An 18,883-nucleotide genomic window follows, 5' to 3' on the forward strand; every position below is an offset into this window, starting at 1 on the left:
GCCTTGCCGAGCCCTGCTGAGCAGAGAGCAGAGGGGGCTGTGCAGCGCTCCCACCACCTCACGCTAGCCTCACAAGACCCCAGCAGAGCTCTGCTAGAGTCAGAGAGGTTCCCGGACTTCCCTGGAGGTGCACAGCTGGGAGGCGGGGTCCAGGAGTTAAGCCTGGTGAAGTCAGAGTTCTGTGTGTGACATCTGTCACCTGAGACTCCTCAAGTGTGGCCCACCAGTGTTTCTGCTGAGCGTCAGGTGGACCTGCCAGCCTTGGTCAGGAGCCCGTGGTACCCCACGGACACTGGACAGTGAGCCCTAAATTGGAAGCAAGCATGCCCAAACCATGCTTTGGGGGCACTGGTCTTGGATCAGTCAGACCCCTCCTCAGGCTCCTGAGGAGACCTGGCTTTTCCCATCCCTGAAGCCCCAGGCCCTCAGCCCAGCAGAGTCTGAAGCCCTTCCCAACGTGGTCAAAGACTTGCTGTGTGACCATGGGCAGGTTGCTTTCCCTCTCTGGGTCCCAGGCTTTCTCAAAAACAGCCCAGGGCCTGTGAGATCTTGGGAGCCCCGTCATGCTACAGAAAGCAATGGCCGCAGCCTCGCTCTGGGCTGTCCCCACACCCGCACACTGCCCTGGAGCTCCGAGCTCCAGCTTGTTAGCCTGGAGGGATGATGTCGTGGGAAGACTGCAGCATGGGGGCAGTACGAAAGCCAGGGACGGGTGCTCCCCCAGGGCCTCCAGGCGTTGCCAGGTGGAAGGAGGGCCTGGGCACCTGCCCAAGAGTCACCAGCTGTCCCAGCTCTCCCACCTGCTCCTGCTACCCATCAGCGAGGGGTAGTACAGCCCTGCTTAGCCCTGGAAGCACAGGACACTGGGGCCCAGGTTCAGGAAGTCTGCAGGACGAGGTGGCCAGAGGCCATGACCCTGGGGACCTGGATCAGCCACAGCAAGGCCCCGTTGAGCGGTGTGACTCCCACCTCCCAGCCCTCTGCGGTTCACGGTGCTCTTCCCAGGCAGGCGGCGCCAGGGCCAGGAGTGGGGGGCCTGGGCAGTCCCCCCGACACGCCTGTCCCGGTCACTTAATCTGTGAGGCTCCACGTCCCTACCAGCCCAGTCGAGATGAGGAGAGAGCCCTGTGCGGGTGAATGAGCTGTCCCCTGAAAGGCTTAGCTCGGGGGTTGACACTGGCACAGCGGAGGTGACAGGACATTGAGTATCTCATTCCAGCCTGTCACCACCCTGTGAGGGGGGCGCACAGCCCTTGTACAGAGAAGACTGTGGCCCAGCCAGTTCTGGAACCCAGGGCTGCCCGCTTCCCCAGTGCCTTGCACTTCCACAGACCAGAATAGGCACCTGGGGTCAAGATTCCTGGTCCTGTTTTAAAAACGCTGCCTCCAGCCTCCGCGCCTTAGGGGCCCGCACAGCACCTGAAGCGCGTCCACCCAGGCTTTCCCCGGGCCGGCAATGAAGAGAGCATGTCCCTTCTCCCATCCGGTGGCGCCCAGACCTATTGACCAAGAACCAGGCCTCTCAGCCAGTTCCGCGGCCGCCTGGGCCCCACCCTTCTGTGCTCTGAGGCCTAAGCCGCCGGTTCCTTGGGATGTGTGCACACCCCACCTCTGGACACTGCTCAGCCACCGGAAGTCCCTGAGGCTGGAGTGGCAGCCCCTGATGCGCGTGGGGAGAGGTGAGCCAGGAGCAGCGCAGGCGCGGCCTCCTCTCCACCTGAGCTGCCCTGCTGGCATCCTGTGTTCCACACTCGCCCCGGGGGTTGGCCGAGAGCCAGGGGCCAGTGTGCTGCTGCTGTCCTGGATCCCAGGGATAGACAGAGGGGTCGAGTCGAGGCACAGGGCCCTGGGGCACAGGCACACCCATCCTGACGGTGGATCTGGCCCCTCCTGGCCTCCAGGGCCCTCTGTCACTCTGGAAGCCCTGAGCTGCCTAATTCCTTGCCTGGGACAGAGCAGAGATGTGGGTCACACCCAGGTTGGCCTTGTGCCCACAGGACAGCTTTACGCCTTGTTAGGAGGCTGATATCACTGGGGCTGGCAGTGAGCCCAAGGTCTGGGGCAAGGGACCAGGGACGGGAGGGGGCAGCCCCTGACGGCTGTCACCGTAGGGCCAGAGCTGTACAGATGGGGAGGAGGCTTGCAGGAAGCCACGGGGACCTTGGTGATTCCTCCCCAAGTGGAGGGTCAGAGATAATAGGCCCAGGTCACGATCGCGGCAGGGCCAGGCGAGTCCAGCCCCAGTTCCCGCCATCTCTGTGCAGGGAGCACAGGCTCACGACACTGAGCCCACAGACTTGATCAAAACCAGCCTGCGTCAGGGAGGGGTAGAGGCGGCCCGACGGAGGAGCAGGCGCTGGGGTTCCATCCCGAGGCAGTGTCTAGAGTCAGGAGACCCTCAGCCGGTCACTCTGTCCCCATGAGCCTCAGTTTCCCCCTCCGTAAAATTAAGTTCAAGCTTCTCAGCTGTTGCAGAGATGAAATATCCAACGAAGACGGTGGTGGATACATCCAGCTGCTTGCCAGGGGCTGCAGGAGACCCCATGACAGGAGGCCTGGGCTGATGACTGTGGACAGGCTCTCCTGAGCGCCTCTTCCCTGCTGTCATGTGGGTCTCCGGGGACCTTGAGTCTGCCTGGCAGGGAGGATGCTGGCAGTTCAGGCCTGCAGCTGTCAATCACCAGGCCCGGGTAGCTGCGAGGGTCCTGGCGGTGTGCGTTAGAATTGCTTTCAACATTTGCTGTTCCAGAGTCGCTCCACCGGGCCCCCCCACCACGTGCACGGTGACGTGACAATGGCGAGGACCCTCCTCCACCAGCTCTCTCCTGGGCCCCCCCCTGTGCTAGGCACGTAGGTCCTCATTTCAACCATGCCTCAGTCCCAGCCAGCAGACAGGCGAGTCAGCAGGGGGCCTATGGGGACGGGGCAGCCTGTGCCCAGGAGAGACGGGCGCCCTGCCCAGTCCCAGCAAGGAGGCCCAAGCTGGGGGGCAGCTGGTGTTTCCAGAGCTCCCGGTTTTTCCAGAAACCAAAATCGTAATGGAATGCATCTGTTTATTTCATATTAACAACTAATCTTGTAAAAATTCGATGTGCATGGAGGGAAAGAAGTCCCATAGCCTGGGCTGCCGAGGGGCTCCCTGCTCTGCGCCCTCCGGACTGGACTCTCCCCCCGGGGGTTCACTCAGTGCCATAGGTCCAGTTAGTCCCTGCTTGCAGGGCCCAGAGGTGCCCACCTCGGCCAAGCCCTCCCTTCTGCAGAGTCCCTGGCCCTCAGTCCCAGGATGCCTGGGCAGCCAGGGACCTGCACTTGTTTCTGAATCCAGAGCAGAGACATCCAACCCACGGCCACCCCCGGGCATCGGAAGTCGCGTGCACATGAGAGTGCAGGGTTCAGAAACGAGGACTCAGCTTTTGGCTCTGAAAGTGCTGACAGGGACTCCCCTGCTGCTTCCCAAGGGTGGGCAGTTCTGACCGTAGTTGCTGCTGGGCGGGGCTGGGCAGGGCGCTGAGGGCCAGGGCAGGGCAGGGAAGGGCTCCCTCTGGGAAGGATGGGCACCTGCCATGCTCACTGGCCTCCAGTAAGTGGAGGCCAGGGAAGCTGCTGAACACCCCTCGGTGCCCAGGACAGTTCCTGCAGCAGAGAATGACCCAGCCCCACCCGTCGGAGTGTGGTGGAGATAGCTCGCCACAGGCAGAGGACAGGTCTGAGAGCCAGCCCACAGGTAGCGTGGCGGGCTCACCCGGGGGTGCAGGAGGCGTCCCTGGCAGAAGATGAGCCGCTCCCTCGGGGCCACCCTGCTTCCTTCCTCTAACAATCCCAGGCAGCCACGCACCCGGCCGCTCCCTCGGGCTGCCCAGCTCCTCCCACCCAGGGACAGCGTTTGGCCACAGAAATCAGCCACAGGGGTGCGAATACACCACAGAAACCGGCGAATAAAGGCTACAAACTGTGGGCTTTTTAGAAACAGGTAGTAGAGATGCCTCGGGAGTATGAGGGGCCCAGCTGCTGTCCTTGTGGGAGGGACAGCGGGGTGGGAGAGACAGATGTTCACCAAGTGAGGACAGGACTTTAATTCACACTGAGAGGCAGTGTGCATGGAGGTCCCAGGGAATGAGCTTGTGCGAGCATGAGCATGCGTGTGTGTTGGGGACACACTCCTCGGTGACAGGAGAGGACTCTCCGGAACAGAACCCTGAGGGCTGCGTAGGGGTCCACCAAGCAGAGAGCAGCGGCCGCCATTCAGGCTGAGGAGGGCGTAGGTTGGAGACGGGCTAGGAGCATGGGGGACACGCAGGACCCCAGGGTGCCCAGTGAGGGGGAGAGACCGGGGTTGAGGCTGGCCAGGTCAGCAGGGCTGGTCACACAGACCCCCGCGAGGAGCTGGGATGTCACCAGGGAGCCACGAAGGATGTTGAGCAGAGGAGGTGGACTCCAGGCGGGGGGCCAGGGACAGGAGAAGGAGACTCAGCAAGGGCCCTGGAGCCTCGCCGGGCCTCAGCAGCAGCGGGGCAGGTGCCCGGCCACCACTGGAGGTCTGAACCCCACGGGGCAGCAGCAGATCCAGATGGGTACTGGGACACATCGTCCACCTCCCTCCACGGAGGCCCGTTTCTCTGCCACCCTGAGCTGGGCACATAGAGTGTCACTTGTGACTCATGCTTTCCCACCAGGCTCCAGCAGGTTCCACTTGTGGTCCCAAATTTTAACCCCAGAGAAGGAGAAGCCAAGTCTGTGATGCTGTGGGCACCAGCAGCAAGCGGGTCAAGACTCTAAATATATGTTTACATATATGTTTTATATATATGTTTATATATTAAATATATATGTGGGGGGTACCGGGGAGTGACCCCAGAGGTACTCAACTAGTGAGCCACATCCCCAGCCCCCGCTTTATATGTGTGTGTGTGTGTGTGTGTGTGTGTGTGTGTATGGAGAGAGAGAGAGAGAGAGAGAGAGAGAGAGAGAGAGAGAGAGAGAGAGAGAGAAAGAGAGAAAAAGTCTAAGTTGCTTAGGGCCTAAGTTGCTGAGGCAGACTTTGAACTCACAATCCTCCTGCCTCAGCCTCCCAAGCCACTGGGATTTTGGTGTGTGCCATCATACCCGGCTAAGGCTCAAAATTTTAAATGGTTAAAAAGAAAGGAAAGGAAAAAATTTAATGCTAGATCGCACCTTCCCCCACAGCTGCGGGCACAGGTGTCTGCCAGTGGCTCTCAGAGGTCAGAGGTGTGGGGACAAGGGTGCAGAATTCCACCTTCCCAGGCTGGGCCAGCAGGAGGGAGGCTGCCGGCTTGCTCTCCAGGCAGGGTGGCAGTCAGGCAGGGTGCAGGAGCCCGCAATTTCCTCACCTCTAAGCTCCTCCGCAGGTGACATTCCTGGTCCAAAGACATTCAGGCAAGTAGACTGTGCTCTGTCCTCTAAGGGGAGATCCTACCCAAGACGGAGGCACGGGCCAAGTGACCTTGAGGGCACCCTCTACTCCTAGGACTCTGGACCCGCCCAGTGGGGTCCCGGCGAACTTGGTCATGACCCTGATAGGGTGGAGGGGGGATGCTCCAGGGTCTGAGGAGGCCCCTTTCCTCACTGTGGCTGCATCCCAGAGCCAGGCTGCAGGGCGAATCTCAAGCTGGGTTGGGGGAGAAGGCCATGTCTTAGGGCAAAGGTGGAGGAGAGGGGGTGAAGCACAGGTGTCTCAAAGGTTCTTCCAGACGTCCGGGCACCTTGCTGCTTCAGCCGTGTCAGCCCAGGGCACCTCCAGCAGAGCCACCATCCTGCTGCTATGCCCTTCTATGCCAGCTGACCTGTGAGGCCCCAGTAGCTTAGTGACCACTGGGCCTGGTGTCCCCCATTGTGGGATTAGTATCCAGGTGCTTTGGTGTCTGGGAGATTGTCCCAAAAGACAGGCAGACATACAGAACCCCAAGATAAATGGGGCAACCATGTCTCTGTCAGCTCCATCTGCCCCTGACATAGGCCTTTGGTTCACATGAAGTCTGTCTCTGTCTCTCCGTCTGTCTCTCTCTCTCACTCTGACCCATGAGAAGGCTTCTAGCTTGGCAGCTCGGCAGGCAGGGCCAGCAGAAATTTCCCAGCCTCAGAGAGCAGGTCCCCACACCCACTCACCTTCCCATCTCTTGCCAGTTCAAGCAGTCCCTGCCAGCGTCTCCCATGAGGAAGCAGGGAGTCTCACCGTGTACCAGGCCTGGTTTCTGGCCTAGGGGACTCACTTTGTGGCAGGGTAGGTTCCCAAGGCAGAATGGTAGCAGACTGTGCAGAGTGGGCAGCAGAGGGTGGGTGGGGGGACAGTGCATGCAGCAAGAGGATGTCCACTTCTGCATGGGAGGAAGGCACACACCGAACTCTAGAAATATAAAATACAGTTGATAACGTTAAAAAATAATTAACAAATAAATGCTTGGATGAATGAGTTAAACAATGGACTAAATAGCTGAAGAGAGAATTTATAAAGTGGAAAATAGATCTAAGGAAATTACATACCAAGAATGTGATGTGGAGAGACAAAGAGATAGACTATGAAGGAGACATTTAAGCTGTCCAGTCTAATACAATAGTCACTAGCCACATGTTGCTGTCTACATTGATATTTGAATTAATTAAAATTAAATAAAAGTAAAACTCAGTTCTTCCGTTGCACTAAGCCACATTACTAATGCTCTTAGCTATGTGTCACTAGCAGCTGTCCTGTCAGACAGTGAAGATTAGTCCCATTTCCGTCATCACAGAATGCTCTGCTGGGCAACACCAGGCTACAGAGTAGGAGAGACAGAACTTTAAAATCCAACTTACGTTTGATTGGAATCCCCAAGGGAGAGCACAGAAAGAATGGAGAAGAGGTGACATTTTAAGCGACAATGGTTGAGCCAGGCACCGTGGTACATGACTGTATTCCCATGACTTGGGAGGCTGAGGCAGGAGGATCTCTAGTTCAAAGCCAGCCTCAGCAACTTAGGGAGGTACTGAGCAACTCAGTGAGACCCTGTCTCTAAATAAAATACAAAAAAGGGCTGGGGATGTGGCTCAGTGGTGAAGCGCCCCTGGGTTCAATCCCTGGTACCAAAAAAAGAAGAGAGAATGAGAGAGAGAGAGCAAGAGAGAGAGAGAGAGGTAAAGAAAATTGCAAAAATGAACACATAGATGCAGAAAGCACAATTTTCATAAGTCAGAATTAATAAAAAGAAATTCCCATCTAGCCTCACTGTAATGAAACTGTGGAACACCAAAGACAAAGAGAAAACCTTAAAAGTAGCCAACAAAAGTGTCACAGTGAAACAGGCTGCTGACTTCTCTTTAGCAAAAGGAAGAGAGAAGACTATAGGGCAGTGCCTTCAAAGTGCTACAGGACAGTAACTATCGAGCCCCAAATGGTAACCCAGCAAAACCCTTAAAGAAAAGGGCAAAATAGAAACCGTTTTCAGATAGACAAAACTTGACAGGCCTTAGCAGTTCAATACATCTGATCAAAGGAGATTTTTTTTAAGAATGATCTTTGGAAATTAAAAAAAAATGCTTTCAGAAGAAACGAGCAGGTGTCAACAAAGAAGTGGGTAAATATGTAGGTGGATTGTTTTAAGCAAAGATTATCATAAATTCTTCACAATGACAATATCCAAATTATGGGGTTTTTTTCAAAGGATAGAATTAAAATACTGGACACAGTAGCATGTGGGTCAGCAGGAGTGATAGGAAGTATCCATTTTAATAATTCTGACAGTTTAGGACGGGTCGTTAAGGTGATGATCTGTCCTAGGTTTGGGTGAGTTAAATAAGCATAGTCATTTTTAGGGTTGAGCATTAAGTCAATGGTTCTAGAATTCAAGCCTGCCAGTCACCTGGAGGCCCGTTAGACACAGACAGCTGGATGGCCTCCCCCACCACAATCCTCCAGAACCTCGGGCCCAGGAGACCCTGGCATGCAGGCCTAGAATTTTCTTCCCTAACAAGTTCCCAAGATTTGTGGTCCAGGGACCACACTTTGAGAATCACTGCACCACAAACCGGAATAGCTGAACTCCAACTCAGGGGAGATGGGGGAATGTAACGAGAAAGGGACCAGCCAAGAACCATCTTCAGCGCAGACCAGGCGTAGCTTTAAATCTTCTGGTAGCCATTAAAAGAGGAAGAAGAAACAGGTGTGATGAATTTAATAACGTATTTTACTTAAACCAACATGCCCCAAAGATTGTTTCAATAATTGATCGACGTAGAATTTTTAATGAGATACTTTACAATCTCCTTTTCGTATCTTCAACAGCCAGGCTATATTCTACACTTAGGCCGCTTCTCAGTGTGGATGACCTTCCTCACGTGCTCCGCAGGCATGAGTGACACAATGCCATCCGTGACAGAGCCTGCGGACACTGGGCCAGTCTCTGCACACGGCGTCTCTTGTGAGATTAGGCATTACCATCAAACCCGTTTTACAGACGGGGAAACGGGCTGACAGAACTGAGATCGCTTGCCAGGATCCTTCGGGCGATAAGCGACAGACCTGAGGCCGAGCTGGGCCTCTCCTCCCCCGGTGCCCACCGCCGAGCCTCTGGGCCGTGGTTTCTCTGGAGGTTTTTCGGTTTTGTTTTTGCAGTCGGCCAGCTAGTGATGATTTTAGGTTTCGCAGGCCAGACGGCTTTGCCACAGCGCCTCAGCTCGGCCACTGTGGCCTGAAACCTGCCTTAGGCAAAATTGTAAGTGGGAAGCTATGCAGAGGGGGCTGGAGTTCGGGAACCCCTGTGCCGGGCCAGCACCGCTGTGTGGGCCGTTGGCAGCCGTGCTAGTGTCAGCTGTGCTCGGAGCCACTAATGTATCGTGGTGTGTGTGTGTGTGTGCATCTGCCTGCGTGTCGGGTGGGTGGAAGAGGGCAGAACCCCTCGTTCCCCAGTCCCCACGGTCCTCCCCGCGTCGGTAAGGACAGCCACTTCTCAGGGACACCTCCTCGGACTCTGCCGGAGCTGGGTCAGCCTCTGACTCCGCGGGCCCCTGGGCAGCCAGCCATAATCATGAGCTGTCCCCAGGAGGGGGCAGGTCACAAAGGCCAGGGCTGGGGGAATCCTAGGCACAAAACCAGGCACCCTGATGCCTGCGGTTTGGAAGTCGTCTTTAATGAAGGGTTCGTGACCCCAAAGACACCGTCCCCCTCAGTCCTCTGTGGCTCCTCTCCTCGCAGTCCAGTCCCGGGATGGGGTCAGGAGGCGGGTGCCGAAGAGCTGTCTTCACAGAGGAGGCCAGCGGGCCACGGCGCCCAGGCCCTGGACTCCAAGAGCAAGAGGGGCCTGAGGCCTGCCCACCCCGCAGGCCGTGGGCAGGCCAGGCTCAGAGGCCCCACGCGCTCAGCTCGAACCCGCATCTCTGCCATCCGCCCTCTCTCCTTCCTCAGCCCTCCCTCCCCTTGTGTCCTGGTTCTCTCTCCCGCAGCCTGCTTTCCAGCGCCCGCCTCCTGCTTTCCGCCTCTCCTCTCTTTCCCCTCCCCGCTCCCCCACAGCCAAGCCCTGCAGACCCCCCACCCCCACTTGGCCCAGGCTGATGTGTAGCTGGGCAGAGGAGGACCAGGGTTCTCCGTGAGGTACCTGAGCAGAACTCCAGATGCATTTTATCCCAGAAATGCGTGGGGCTGAGGCCACCGCAGCAAATTCTGGGTGTGGCCCTCAATTGCCCAAGCCCCAGGGGAGGGGCCCCTGGTACTGAGATCAGCCATCTTGACCAAGGGCTATTGTGGCTTCATGTTTGGAGTTCACAATATTGCTGTCAATCTAGGAGGCAGACATTATTATTATACCCATTTTAAAGGTGAAGAAACTGAGGTTTCGTGAAGTTTGCCCAAAGCTGAGGTCTGTTCAGCCCCAAAGCCTGGTCCAAATGGAAACGACAGGGACCAGGTCTTGCAATCCCAAGTAACCAGATTCAGCCACTACGCGTGTATTATTTTCACAGAGGCCTGTAACAGATGTAGGCGGCCCTGCTGGGTCCCTGAGGCCAAACCCCGTGGCACTGGGAGTCTTGGCCTGATTGCAAGGACTTCCCTGCAAGCCAGGCCAGCACCAGCCAGGGGACACGGGGCCTGGGCTGCCTGTCAGAGCCCTGGGCCAAGGGGCAGCTGCTGCTGCTGTCAAATCACAGGCACGCACATGACAAGACTGCCCAGACTCTGTGCCCCTCTGCCATCTCCCAGGGCTGGACAGAGGCCTTCCACACCCAAGAAGGGAAGGACAATAATGCTGGAAATGGCCTCTCACCCATGTAGTCCCCATGGCAGCTCAGGGAGGAGGCGGGAAGCAGGAGCGGCATTGTGCCACCTTCACGGGGGAGCAAGGGACTGTCATATGAGGCCCTGGGGAGAAAGGAACCTGTGGCGCTGGGGGTCACCGATGAGTGTGAGGTCACCACCGGGCGCAGTGGGCCTGAGTCTCTCCAGGAGTATAAATCAGAGCGGGGAGGGAAGGAGCTGGGAGAAGGCCTGTGAAACTTGGAGAAGACTTGCAGACTGTGGGCATATTGTGGATTTCAAACTAACACCGCTTGAGCACCCCTAATCCAAAAATCCAAACAACTGCGAAGTCCGACACGTTTTGAGCGCCCAGGTAATGCTGCGAATGGCAAATTCCAGACCGTGAAACTTTGTTTCATGCACGAAATGTTGAAAAACATTGTATACAATCACCTTCAGCCCATAGGCTGTGCATAGGGCGCCCATGAGCCATGAACGAAACTCACATCTGAACATGTGTCCCAACCCCAAGGCGCCTCACAATGTATGTGCAAATATTCCTAAATTGAAATCCCAAACGCTCTGCTCCCAACATTTCAGAGGACGGATACTCAGCCCACCCCAGGTGGACACAGACAACTTGGGAAACAGAGAAGAAGCAGGTGTGTGCTCGCAGACTCCCCCCACACCCGTGCAAATTCACACACTCGTACTTGGACACAATTACCCATCCCGCCTCCAGAGGCATTATCCACCTGCAGCCAGGGACACATGCTCGTATACATCCATAGCCCAATTATTGTGCCTGCAGGTTCTTTCCTGTTTCACTTGGAAACAGAAGATGAACATTTTCCCATGTCAAAATATTCTTCCATTACGGATTTGTGAATTCATTGCATTAATTGCATGAATTCCAACCTGAACGAGCATCACTCATTCAAATGAGCCTTCATCAATAACCATGTGACTGCTTCCTGGTTTTTGATTTTTTTTTTTTAATTTTTATTTATTTATTTATTTATTTTTGTGGTGCTGAGGATTGAACCCAGGTCCTTGTGCACGTGAGGCAAGCGCTTTACCAACTGAGCTGTATCCCCAGCCTCTGAATTTTTTCATAGTGAGACTATACACGTTTATTATGGAACTGTGATAATAACAAAGGAATTACAAGAAGAAAGTAGCCTTCATCCCCAGCGCCCAGTAGCTCACCCTGAACACTGGTGTGCGTGCGTACCCATAGTTCCAACGGTGCCCTATTTGTTTTGATGAATAAGCATTTTTACATCATTATGATGATTTATAATATAGCATGTGGGTCAGGGCCGTTTCTAATCAGGCTTATTTTTTAGTGCTTGTCATTTCTCCTGGTGTTGAGTCTGCCCTGTGTGGGTTTTTTTCTTTTTACGCCCTGTTTTAGGGAGATTCTTTTCCCTCTTGTGTGGGTCCCTGTGACCTGGCTCCCACCTGTTTACCAGGTGTCGAGGCAGCAAACAGACTGCAGAGCGGCTGGGCGGTGTTGCTGGAGGAACTTGTTTTCCTCTCTGTGAGAGCCAGTCCAGGAAGGGGCTGGAGCGTGTGACCGAGAGGAACTGGGTCGCGTTTCTTCCCAGAAAATAAATCACCCAGTCGCCCAAAGACGACAGCCGCTGTGTTGTTTACAATAGAGAAAAATCGGGAGAGCCCCGTGCCCATCCACAGGAAGCGGGCAAAATGAACTGCGGGGCATCCTTTTGGTGAAGCCCGGGCGTCCCAAGGTGCCAAAGGCGCCTGTTGGGAGGGAAGGATGTCCCGACCGTGAGCCGCAGCCTCAGTGCCAGCGTGGGGTCGGTGTGTGAGCGGGGCGGCCGTGCACCCAGGGAAGCTTCCACTAGACGGCCACGGGCTGCCTCCGACGGCTCGGAGGCCCCTGGGCTTTCTGCGAACCCCCTTCTGGAATCGGTTCTTGGTGCTCCTTTTCCTTTGACGGGCCGAGTGACTTCTGTGATGTGGGGGAGACGGCACTTGGATGTGGAAGACGGGGGAGGCGGGGCCCTGTCCCCAGGCCCGTCCCCAGCGTGGCGTGTGCGCTTGTGTGTTGCAGACTCCGACAGCCAGTGCAGCCCCACGCGGCAGAGCCTCGGCCTGTCGGAGGGCGAGGAGCAGATGGACCGACTGCAGCAGGTGGAGCTGGTCAGGACCACGCCCATGTCCCACTGGAAGGCCGGCACGGTCCAGGCCTGGCTGGAGGTGGTCATGGCCATGCCCATGTACGTCAAGGCCTGCGCTGAGAACGTCAAGAGTGGGAAGGTAGGCAGCTCCGGCCATGGCGGCCTGTCCCCACGGCCTGTCCCCGCCCCTCCCAGGAGCTGGCCTGCCCACCCAACCCCACGGCCAGGAGGAGGGCCAGTCCAGAACGGATGCCAGGGTCCCTGCGACGTCACTGTCTCCCTTGCAAAGCACACAGCCCTGGGGCCACGCTTCCTCGCCTTGGGGGGGAAGGACTGGCCTGGAGGGTGGTTCCGAGCCTGTGGTCCCGCCTCTCCCCATGGGGCAGCGGCCAGGGCGGGTGGCAGAGGGACGCCAGTGCCCTGACTGGCAGGGGAGGTAGGCAGAGCCCTCACCAACAGACCCCTCCACGTGGCCCGACCGGCAGCAAGCAGGGCCGGGGACGCTCGGGTGCCCAGGACAGTGCCTGCTTCCCACCCTGCTCCCCCCTCTGGTGCTCACGCCCCCTCCTGGCGCAGGTGCTGCTGAGCCTGAGTGATGAGGACCTGGAGCTGGGCCTGGGCGTGTGCAGCTCCCTGCACCGGCGCAAGCTGCGCCTGGCCATCGAGGACTACCGCGACGCGGAGGCGGGCAGGAGGTGAGTGGCACCCGGGAGACGGGAATGTCCACCTGGGCCTCGGCGTCACACCGATGGGCACTGGGGCGCTGTGAGCTGCCCGGATGCCCCAGGCACCCTGTCACTGCAGAGAGAGGCACACATGGGAGGGGCGAGCACGCGCCCCAGAGGCCCAGGACACCCAGGCCAGGGCCGGGCTGCCTCCGGGGCCTCCTGCCTGCCCCCGACCGGCCCCGCGTCTGCAGAAAGTCTGCCCCAGCACCTCCCGCTCCCTCCTCGGCCCCGCCATTCTGAAACACAGGAAGCTCAGCTCTCCTGCCTCCAGGGTGAGGAAGGACGGCACAGGGCCAGGGAACCGAAGCGGGCACAGAGGATGAAACGGGCAGGGGCCGTCCCCCTGGGAGCACTGCCTCAGGGAACAGGGCCGGGCGAGGGCTCCGCCCAGGAGGCACCGGGGAGCTGGAGCCCTCCCCTCAGCTGGCCCCTCGGAGGTCACCTGCCCTCACTGTCCAGATCACAGCCAGCCCCGCTTCCTGCCGCCTCTCCCCGGGGGACCCCTGGCTGACCACACAGCCCAGGGAGAAGGGAAGGAGCCCCCGGGGGCCTCAGCCTGCGGAGGGGGAGGACCGGGCTTTGAAAACCGGCACTTTCTGTTTTGCACGATTATCTCCTTCGCTGGGTCCGATCACTTTGTGCAGTTAATTAATCAGCCTGGTGGCGTGTGCCGGTATTTGCGGAAGCAGCTTTGCGGATTAAAAAGGTATTTGCGGAGAAGCAGGCCGGCCTGAAAACGGGAAGACCAGATCCCCGTGGCCCAGGAGATTCGGAGACCGGATCAGAAACTTGGGCGGCACCTCAGCCAGCAACCAGAAGGTGCCGGGCCTTGTCAGCAGGTCAGGACGCTGGCCAGGCCTAGAGGACAGGGCTGGGCCTGAGGCAAGGGGCAGGGTGACAGCCCAGACCAGGAGTGCCCCCCACGGGGTTTCCCCTTCTGAGCTCCCAGGGATCCCGGGACCTCCCGCTCACCACCGTCCGCCTGATCCCCCAAAGTCCCCCCCATTGTGCCACCAAAGCTGCAAAGTCCTCCTGCCCCCGCCCCACACCCCACAGTCTGTGAATGCAGCCTGCAGCCAGTGAACCAGGCAGGGCAGCTTGCTTCTGCCCTTAAGGACGCAGGGAGTCCTGGCCACTGCCCAGGTTCCCCCGAAACATGGCCGTCTTAGCTGGAGCTGCCACAGGAGTGGCCAGTGACCAGGAGCTGGGATGGCAGACGTTTGTTCCTCATGGTTCCTAGCTGACGGAGGCGGCCTCCTTGCTGGGTCCTCACAGGGCCGGGTGAAGAGAGAGAGGCAGAGGAGGACGGGGAGAGGGAGGGAGAGCGACCACCCACCTGGGCCTCACATAACCCTGATCATCTCCCAAAGGCCCAGCCTCCAAGTTCCACCACACCGAGGGCCAAGGAGGACCCACATCAGTCCACTAGTCTGGACAGTAAGTGACCTGAGGACCTCCAGGAACCCAGAGTCTGGGGTGCCTGCATACAGGTCCTGATGTGCAGCCGGCATGAACCAGAGCTGAGCAGGACGGCCACAGGGTTGGCCCCCCCACCACGGACACCCAGCCGCCCCGAGATGGGCCTCATTTTGAGTTTCCGATTCCCTGTAGGCATCTGGCCTAATCTGCCTTGTGACCTCACCTTCTCTTGGACTCAGTTTCCCCACCTGGGAAGGGAAAATGGGTACATTAGGATGGTGGTTTTTAAACTTTTGAGGATCCCGGTCCCTTGGAGAATCTAGCAAGAGCTCTTGGCGCCTTCCCCAGAAGAAACACACAGACCTTAACTTCACATCCCAAGATGCTCTCTCTGCCCACAGAACTTTTATCTGCGATTAGAACCCCAAATAAGTTCATCTCTGAGGACATGTCCACCTGTGACTTCCTGTGTGACTATGAGCATGACATTGCCCTCTCTGGGCCCAGTTCCCCAAAGTAGTAGCAATAAAACCTATCAACCCCTTAGCAACCCATCACCCGACACTGTGAACACGGTTCTATTTGCCTATCACAACATCAGCACCAGACTGACTTTCTTATCTCCATCTTGAAGGTGCAGAGTGAGGTGCAGAGAAATAACGTGCACAAGGTCACACTCAGTACCTCAAGGTCAATTGCCTTTCCATCATCCCATGTCACCTTGATGTTAAATAACAGTCACAACAGTGACTCCCCCTCCTCCTCTCACCTCTGGACCCCAGGGCGTCCCGGCCCCTGTCCTGAGGGCTTTACGTTCTCCATCTCCACCAGTCCCCACTGCTCCGGGGCCAGGTGTGGCGCCAAGGGAGATGCACACAAGCCGTGCATTTTGGCATTGCGCACAGCAGACTGTCTCCCTCCCGTGCCTGTCCTGGGATTCCAGGGTCCCGTCTGGGCCTGGCCTGGGAGGAGGCGGTGACACCCTGTGAGGTGTTGGAGTTACTTTCTGAGCTTCGCCGTTTGGCTCGCCCTGGGCTCTTCCGATAGCTCAAACCAGCAGCTGGGAAAGCGTGGCCCGGCCGAGGCCCCAGGGGTCCCGTTAGGGAAAGAGAACCGTTCTGGGGGCAGGGGCACACCCGCTGTCAGCGTGCAGTAGACACTGCTGATTATAATTGGCCCCCTCGAGCTGCTGGGAGAGGCGTCCCCCTCCCCGCCTGCCACCCCTGGGTCCCTGCTCCCTTGAGCTGCTGGGCAAACCCTTGCTTCAGAGAGGAGAGGAGGTCGCTCCCGTTTCCGTGGGTGACAACCCTGGCCCAACGGCATCCTGTGCAGGGCCATGAAGCCTGGGCCTGGGAAGCCCATCGGTGACAAGCCAGCTGGCCCTGGAGGGTGGGGTCTGCCCCAGACCTTGGCTTCCCAGCAGGGATCCTGACTTGGGCTGGAAGGGTCCAGTTCCAGAGCTGCCCCTGGACGGCCCGGTCACAGCGCCAGCCGTCCCAACACTGGCAGGCGAGGACTCCGGCTGGGTCCTGGCGGCTGCCCAGGCCAGCAGAGTGGCAGCTGCAGATGAAGCTGCAGGAAGGGAGAGAGAAGCCACCGTGCCCCCTGCTGCACCTGGCACCGCGACGCCCGCTCAGCAGAGACACAGCCGGCGAAGGGGCTTGTCCCTGAGGGCCGGGAGGAAGGAGGAGCCGGTGGGGAGACCAGCCATGGCTGCCGAGTGCGTTGAAGGACGTAGACGGGCCAGCAGGATTGGGGTGGGGGTACTTCAGGCAGCGAGGAAGGGAGACTGGAGCCCGCAGAGACCTCGCTGTGTTGCCCTGAAACCACCAGGGTGTTGGGCCCGAGCGACACGCCCTGCTGCTTCCACTGGGTGGGGCCAGCTGTTAGCCACAGGGACGGGGGTCAGCAGGGGTGAGGGAGGACAGGAGGGGCAGGCGGGGAGGCCGCGGAGTCATCCACAGCAGGGACGGGGCAGTGCTGGAGCTGGGGAAGCAGGGAAGGGGACGGACAGCCCACTGACCTGGGAAGTCGGTGGGAAGGGTGGGGGACAGGCAGGTGAGGTGGGGCGGCTGGCTCAGGAGCTGGTGTGCTGGGGGGACCCCCAGGGCCCTCGTACACGGGGTGCCTGCGACGGCCAGGAGGAGTCGAGAGGGTGGCCGGTCGGGGACTGGGAGAGGAGGGAGGAGCCGACAGAGGAGAGGAGCGGCGCCCATTGGGGATGCAATGGGAGCCTGGGTACCGAGCACCCAGAGAGGAGGGCGCGTGGGGAACATGAGCGTCACACGCAGGTCTTCCCCAAGCTCAGGAGATGCTCCGTAGGTCCTGCTGGGCGGAAGGAGGGACAGAGGGGCCGCCCAGGCCCTGTTGCTGTAGGGCGGCCAGAGGGCTTCCTGAGGAGGGCAGCGCACCTTCACAAGCCCACCACCACTGTCCCTGGCACTTGCCACCCCTCTGTGTCCCCAGGGCTTCCCACTCTTGCCAGGCAGCTCCCTGGTCACTTTTCAGACCCGGCAGGTGGGACTCTGCGACCTCATTCCTTCTGCGAGGCTGCCACCATGTGGCGGGCAGGGGGATGGCAGCCGAGGGACCCACTGGCCATTCAGACCCATGGGGAGTGTTAGTTGTGCACCTACTGTGTGCATGGCACAGGGGTCTATTGGGTGGGGGACACAGAGAAGTCTGAGATACGGCAGCGAGGCAGCAAGAGAGGGGTCTGGAAATAAGAAAAACGCGGGTTTTAATTCTGACCCCAAGATGGGCCTCCGCGTGGCTCTGGGAAGACGGAAGGCCGGCACCTCCCTCACACCAGAGCTTCCCGGGACCAGGACGTGCGTGGCACACGGGAGGGGACCTGCCGTGAGGGCCATCGCCACTGCGTCTCAGTCTCCAAACCGGAGAACGGACCAGAGCGCCGTTGAGGGGTGGGCTGGGGGTCGCGCCTCGGGTGGGCCAGGCCGAGGGTCTCAGGGCTCTGCAGAGCCCCCGGGAAGCCAAGGTGGGCCAAGGCGTGGGAGCCCCCGGAGGCGCTGCTTCCTGCTGTGTGTCCCTCTGCTCCCTGTCACTCAGGGCACGTCTGAGGGGGTCCTCTGCACCCCTAGTCCTCGGGTCTCCGTGACCCCCTCGTTCCTTGGGTCCTTGACTCTCCGACTCTGCCTCCCGGCCTCTGTCTCTGTCTCTTCCCAGCCCACCCACCTCTCTCCCCACCTCTGCGCCTTCCTCTCTTCGCTCCGTCCCCACCGCCGCTTCCTTGGTCCCCTCTCCGCCGTTGCTCGCCCTCTCCCCTCCTCTCTGCCCATCTCTGTTCTCACTTCCGCCCAGTGCTTTGTGTCGGACCCCCGCCCACCGGCCCTTCTCTGGCGTGTCTTCTCACCAGCCTGTCCAAAGCTGCCGACCTGGACCATCACTGGGTGGCCAAGGCCTGGCTGAAGGACATCGGCCTGTCCCAGTACTCCCAGGCCTTCCAGAACCACCTGGTGGACGGGAGGATGCTCAACTCCCTCATGAAGCGGGACCTGGAGAAGCACCTGGGCGTGTCCAAGAAGTTCCACCAGATCAGCATCCTGCTGGGCATCGAGCTGCTGTACCAAGTGGACTTCAGCAGGGAGGTGAGGCGCTGCCCAGCGGGGCCTCCCCTCCGCCCTCCCCTCCTCTGCGTCCACTGTCCTGTCCCTCCGCCCTCCGCCCACCCACCCCTACCAGCATCTCTCCGCCATCCATCCTTCCGTCCAACCTGCTGCCAGTGCCTATCTGGCTGGGCCCGGCCCTAAGCTCAGTTCAGGGGAAAGGGGGCTTCTCATCCTCAGAGACCCACTGCTCAGCAGGGAAACCCAGGAAGAGGCCAGGGTGACACCGCTGGGGGCCGTCCCAGGGAGGGAAGCCGGAGATTTAAGGAAACTCGCAGAAGAAGCTTCCAGGGGATCAGGGAGGGCTTCCCAGGGAGAGTGAGGCTCCCCCAGACCTCCAGGAGGAATTCCAGGGACCAGGAGCAGATAACGGGGAGAGAACACGGCAGGGGGATCGGCAGCCAGAGGCCCAGAGGACAGGTCTGCAGCAGCCCAGGAGCCGAGTCGGGGTGCTGGGCATGAGGAGGGCAGGCGCCAGGCCCTGCGCACCATCAGAGTCTGGACTGAGTGCCCCTGACGCTGAGCTCTGCCAAGACCACCGGGCAGAGACTGCTGCCCCCAGGGCCTCCACACATGTCCCCCAGAGGCAGCGACCCCGGCTGCTGGGTCCGGGTCCAGACGGCATTTCTTAGAGCAATACCAGGACACGAGCGGTCTGGGGTCTGGAGAGGGGGGCAGAGAGGGACCGTCCAACCCTCCGTCCCCTCTCACGGCTACTGCGGGGCCCTGGGCACGGGGGTGGGA

At 59.1% G+C, this 18,883-nt stretch overlaps 1 protein-coding gene and 1 pseudogene across 3 annotated transcripts in view; one reads left to right on the forward strand and one right to left on the reverse strand.

Annotated features, from left to right (window-relative positions):
- KAZN (kazrin, periplakin interacting protein) overlaps positions 1–18,883 on the forward strand; it is a 1,024,745-nt gene that overhangs the window by 998,388 nt on the left and 7,474 nt on the right. For both annotated transcript variants that reach the window (XM_079142965.1, XM_079142966.1), the window contains 3 exons: positions 12,300–12,505; positions 12,943–13,061; positions 17,890–18,121. In XM_079142965.1, the coding sequence (XP_078999091.1) occupies positions 12,300–12,505; positions 12,943–13,061; positions 17,890–18,121 (557 nt within the window). The remainder of the gene's footprint in view (positions 1–12,299; positions 12,506–12,942; positions 13,062–17,889; positions 18,122–18,883) is intronic.
- Positions 1–18,883, reverse strand: part of LOC306654597 (caspase-9-like) — a 462,751-nt pseudogene that overhangs the window by 167,080 nt on the left and 276,788 nt on the right. The window lies entirely within an intron of this gene.

Source organism: Sciurus vulgaris, assembly GCF_902686455.1.
Source record: "Sciurus vulgaris genome assembly, chromosome: 1".
Classification (NCBI taxonomy): Eukaryota; Metazoa; Chordata; class Mammalia; order Rodentia; family Sciuridae; genus Sciurus; species Sciurus vulgaris.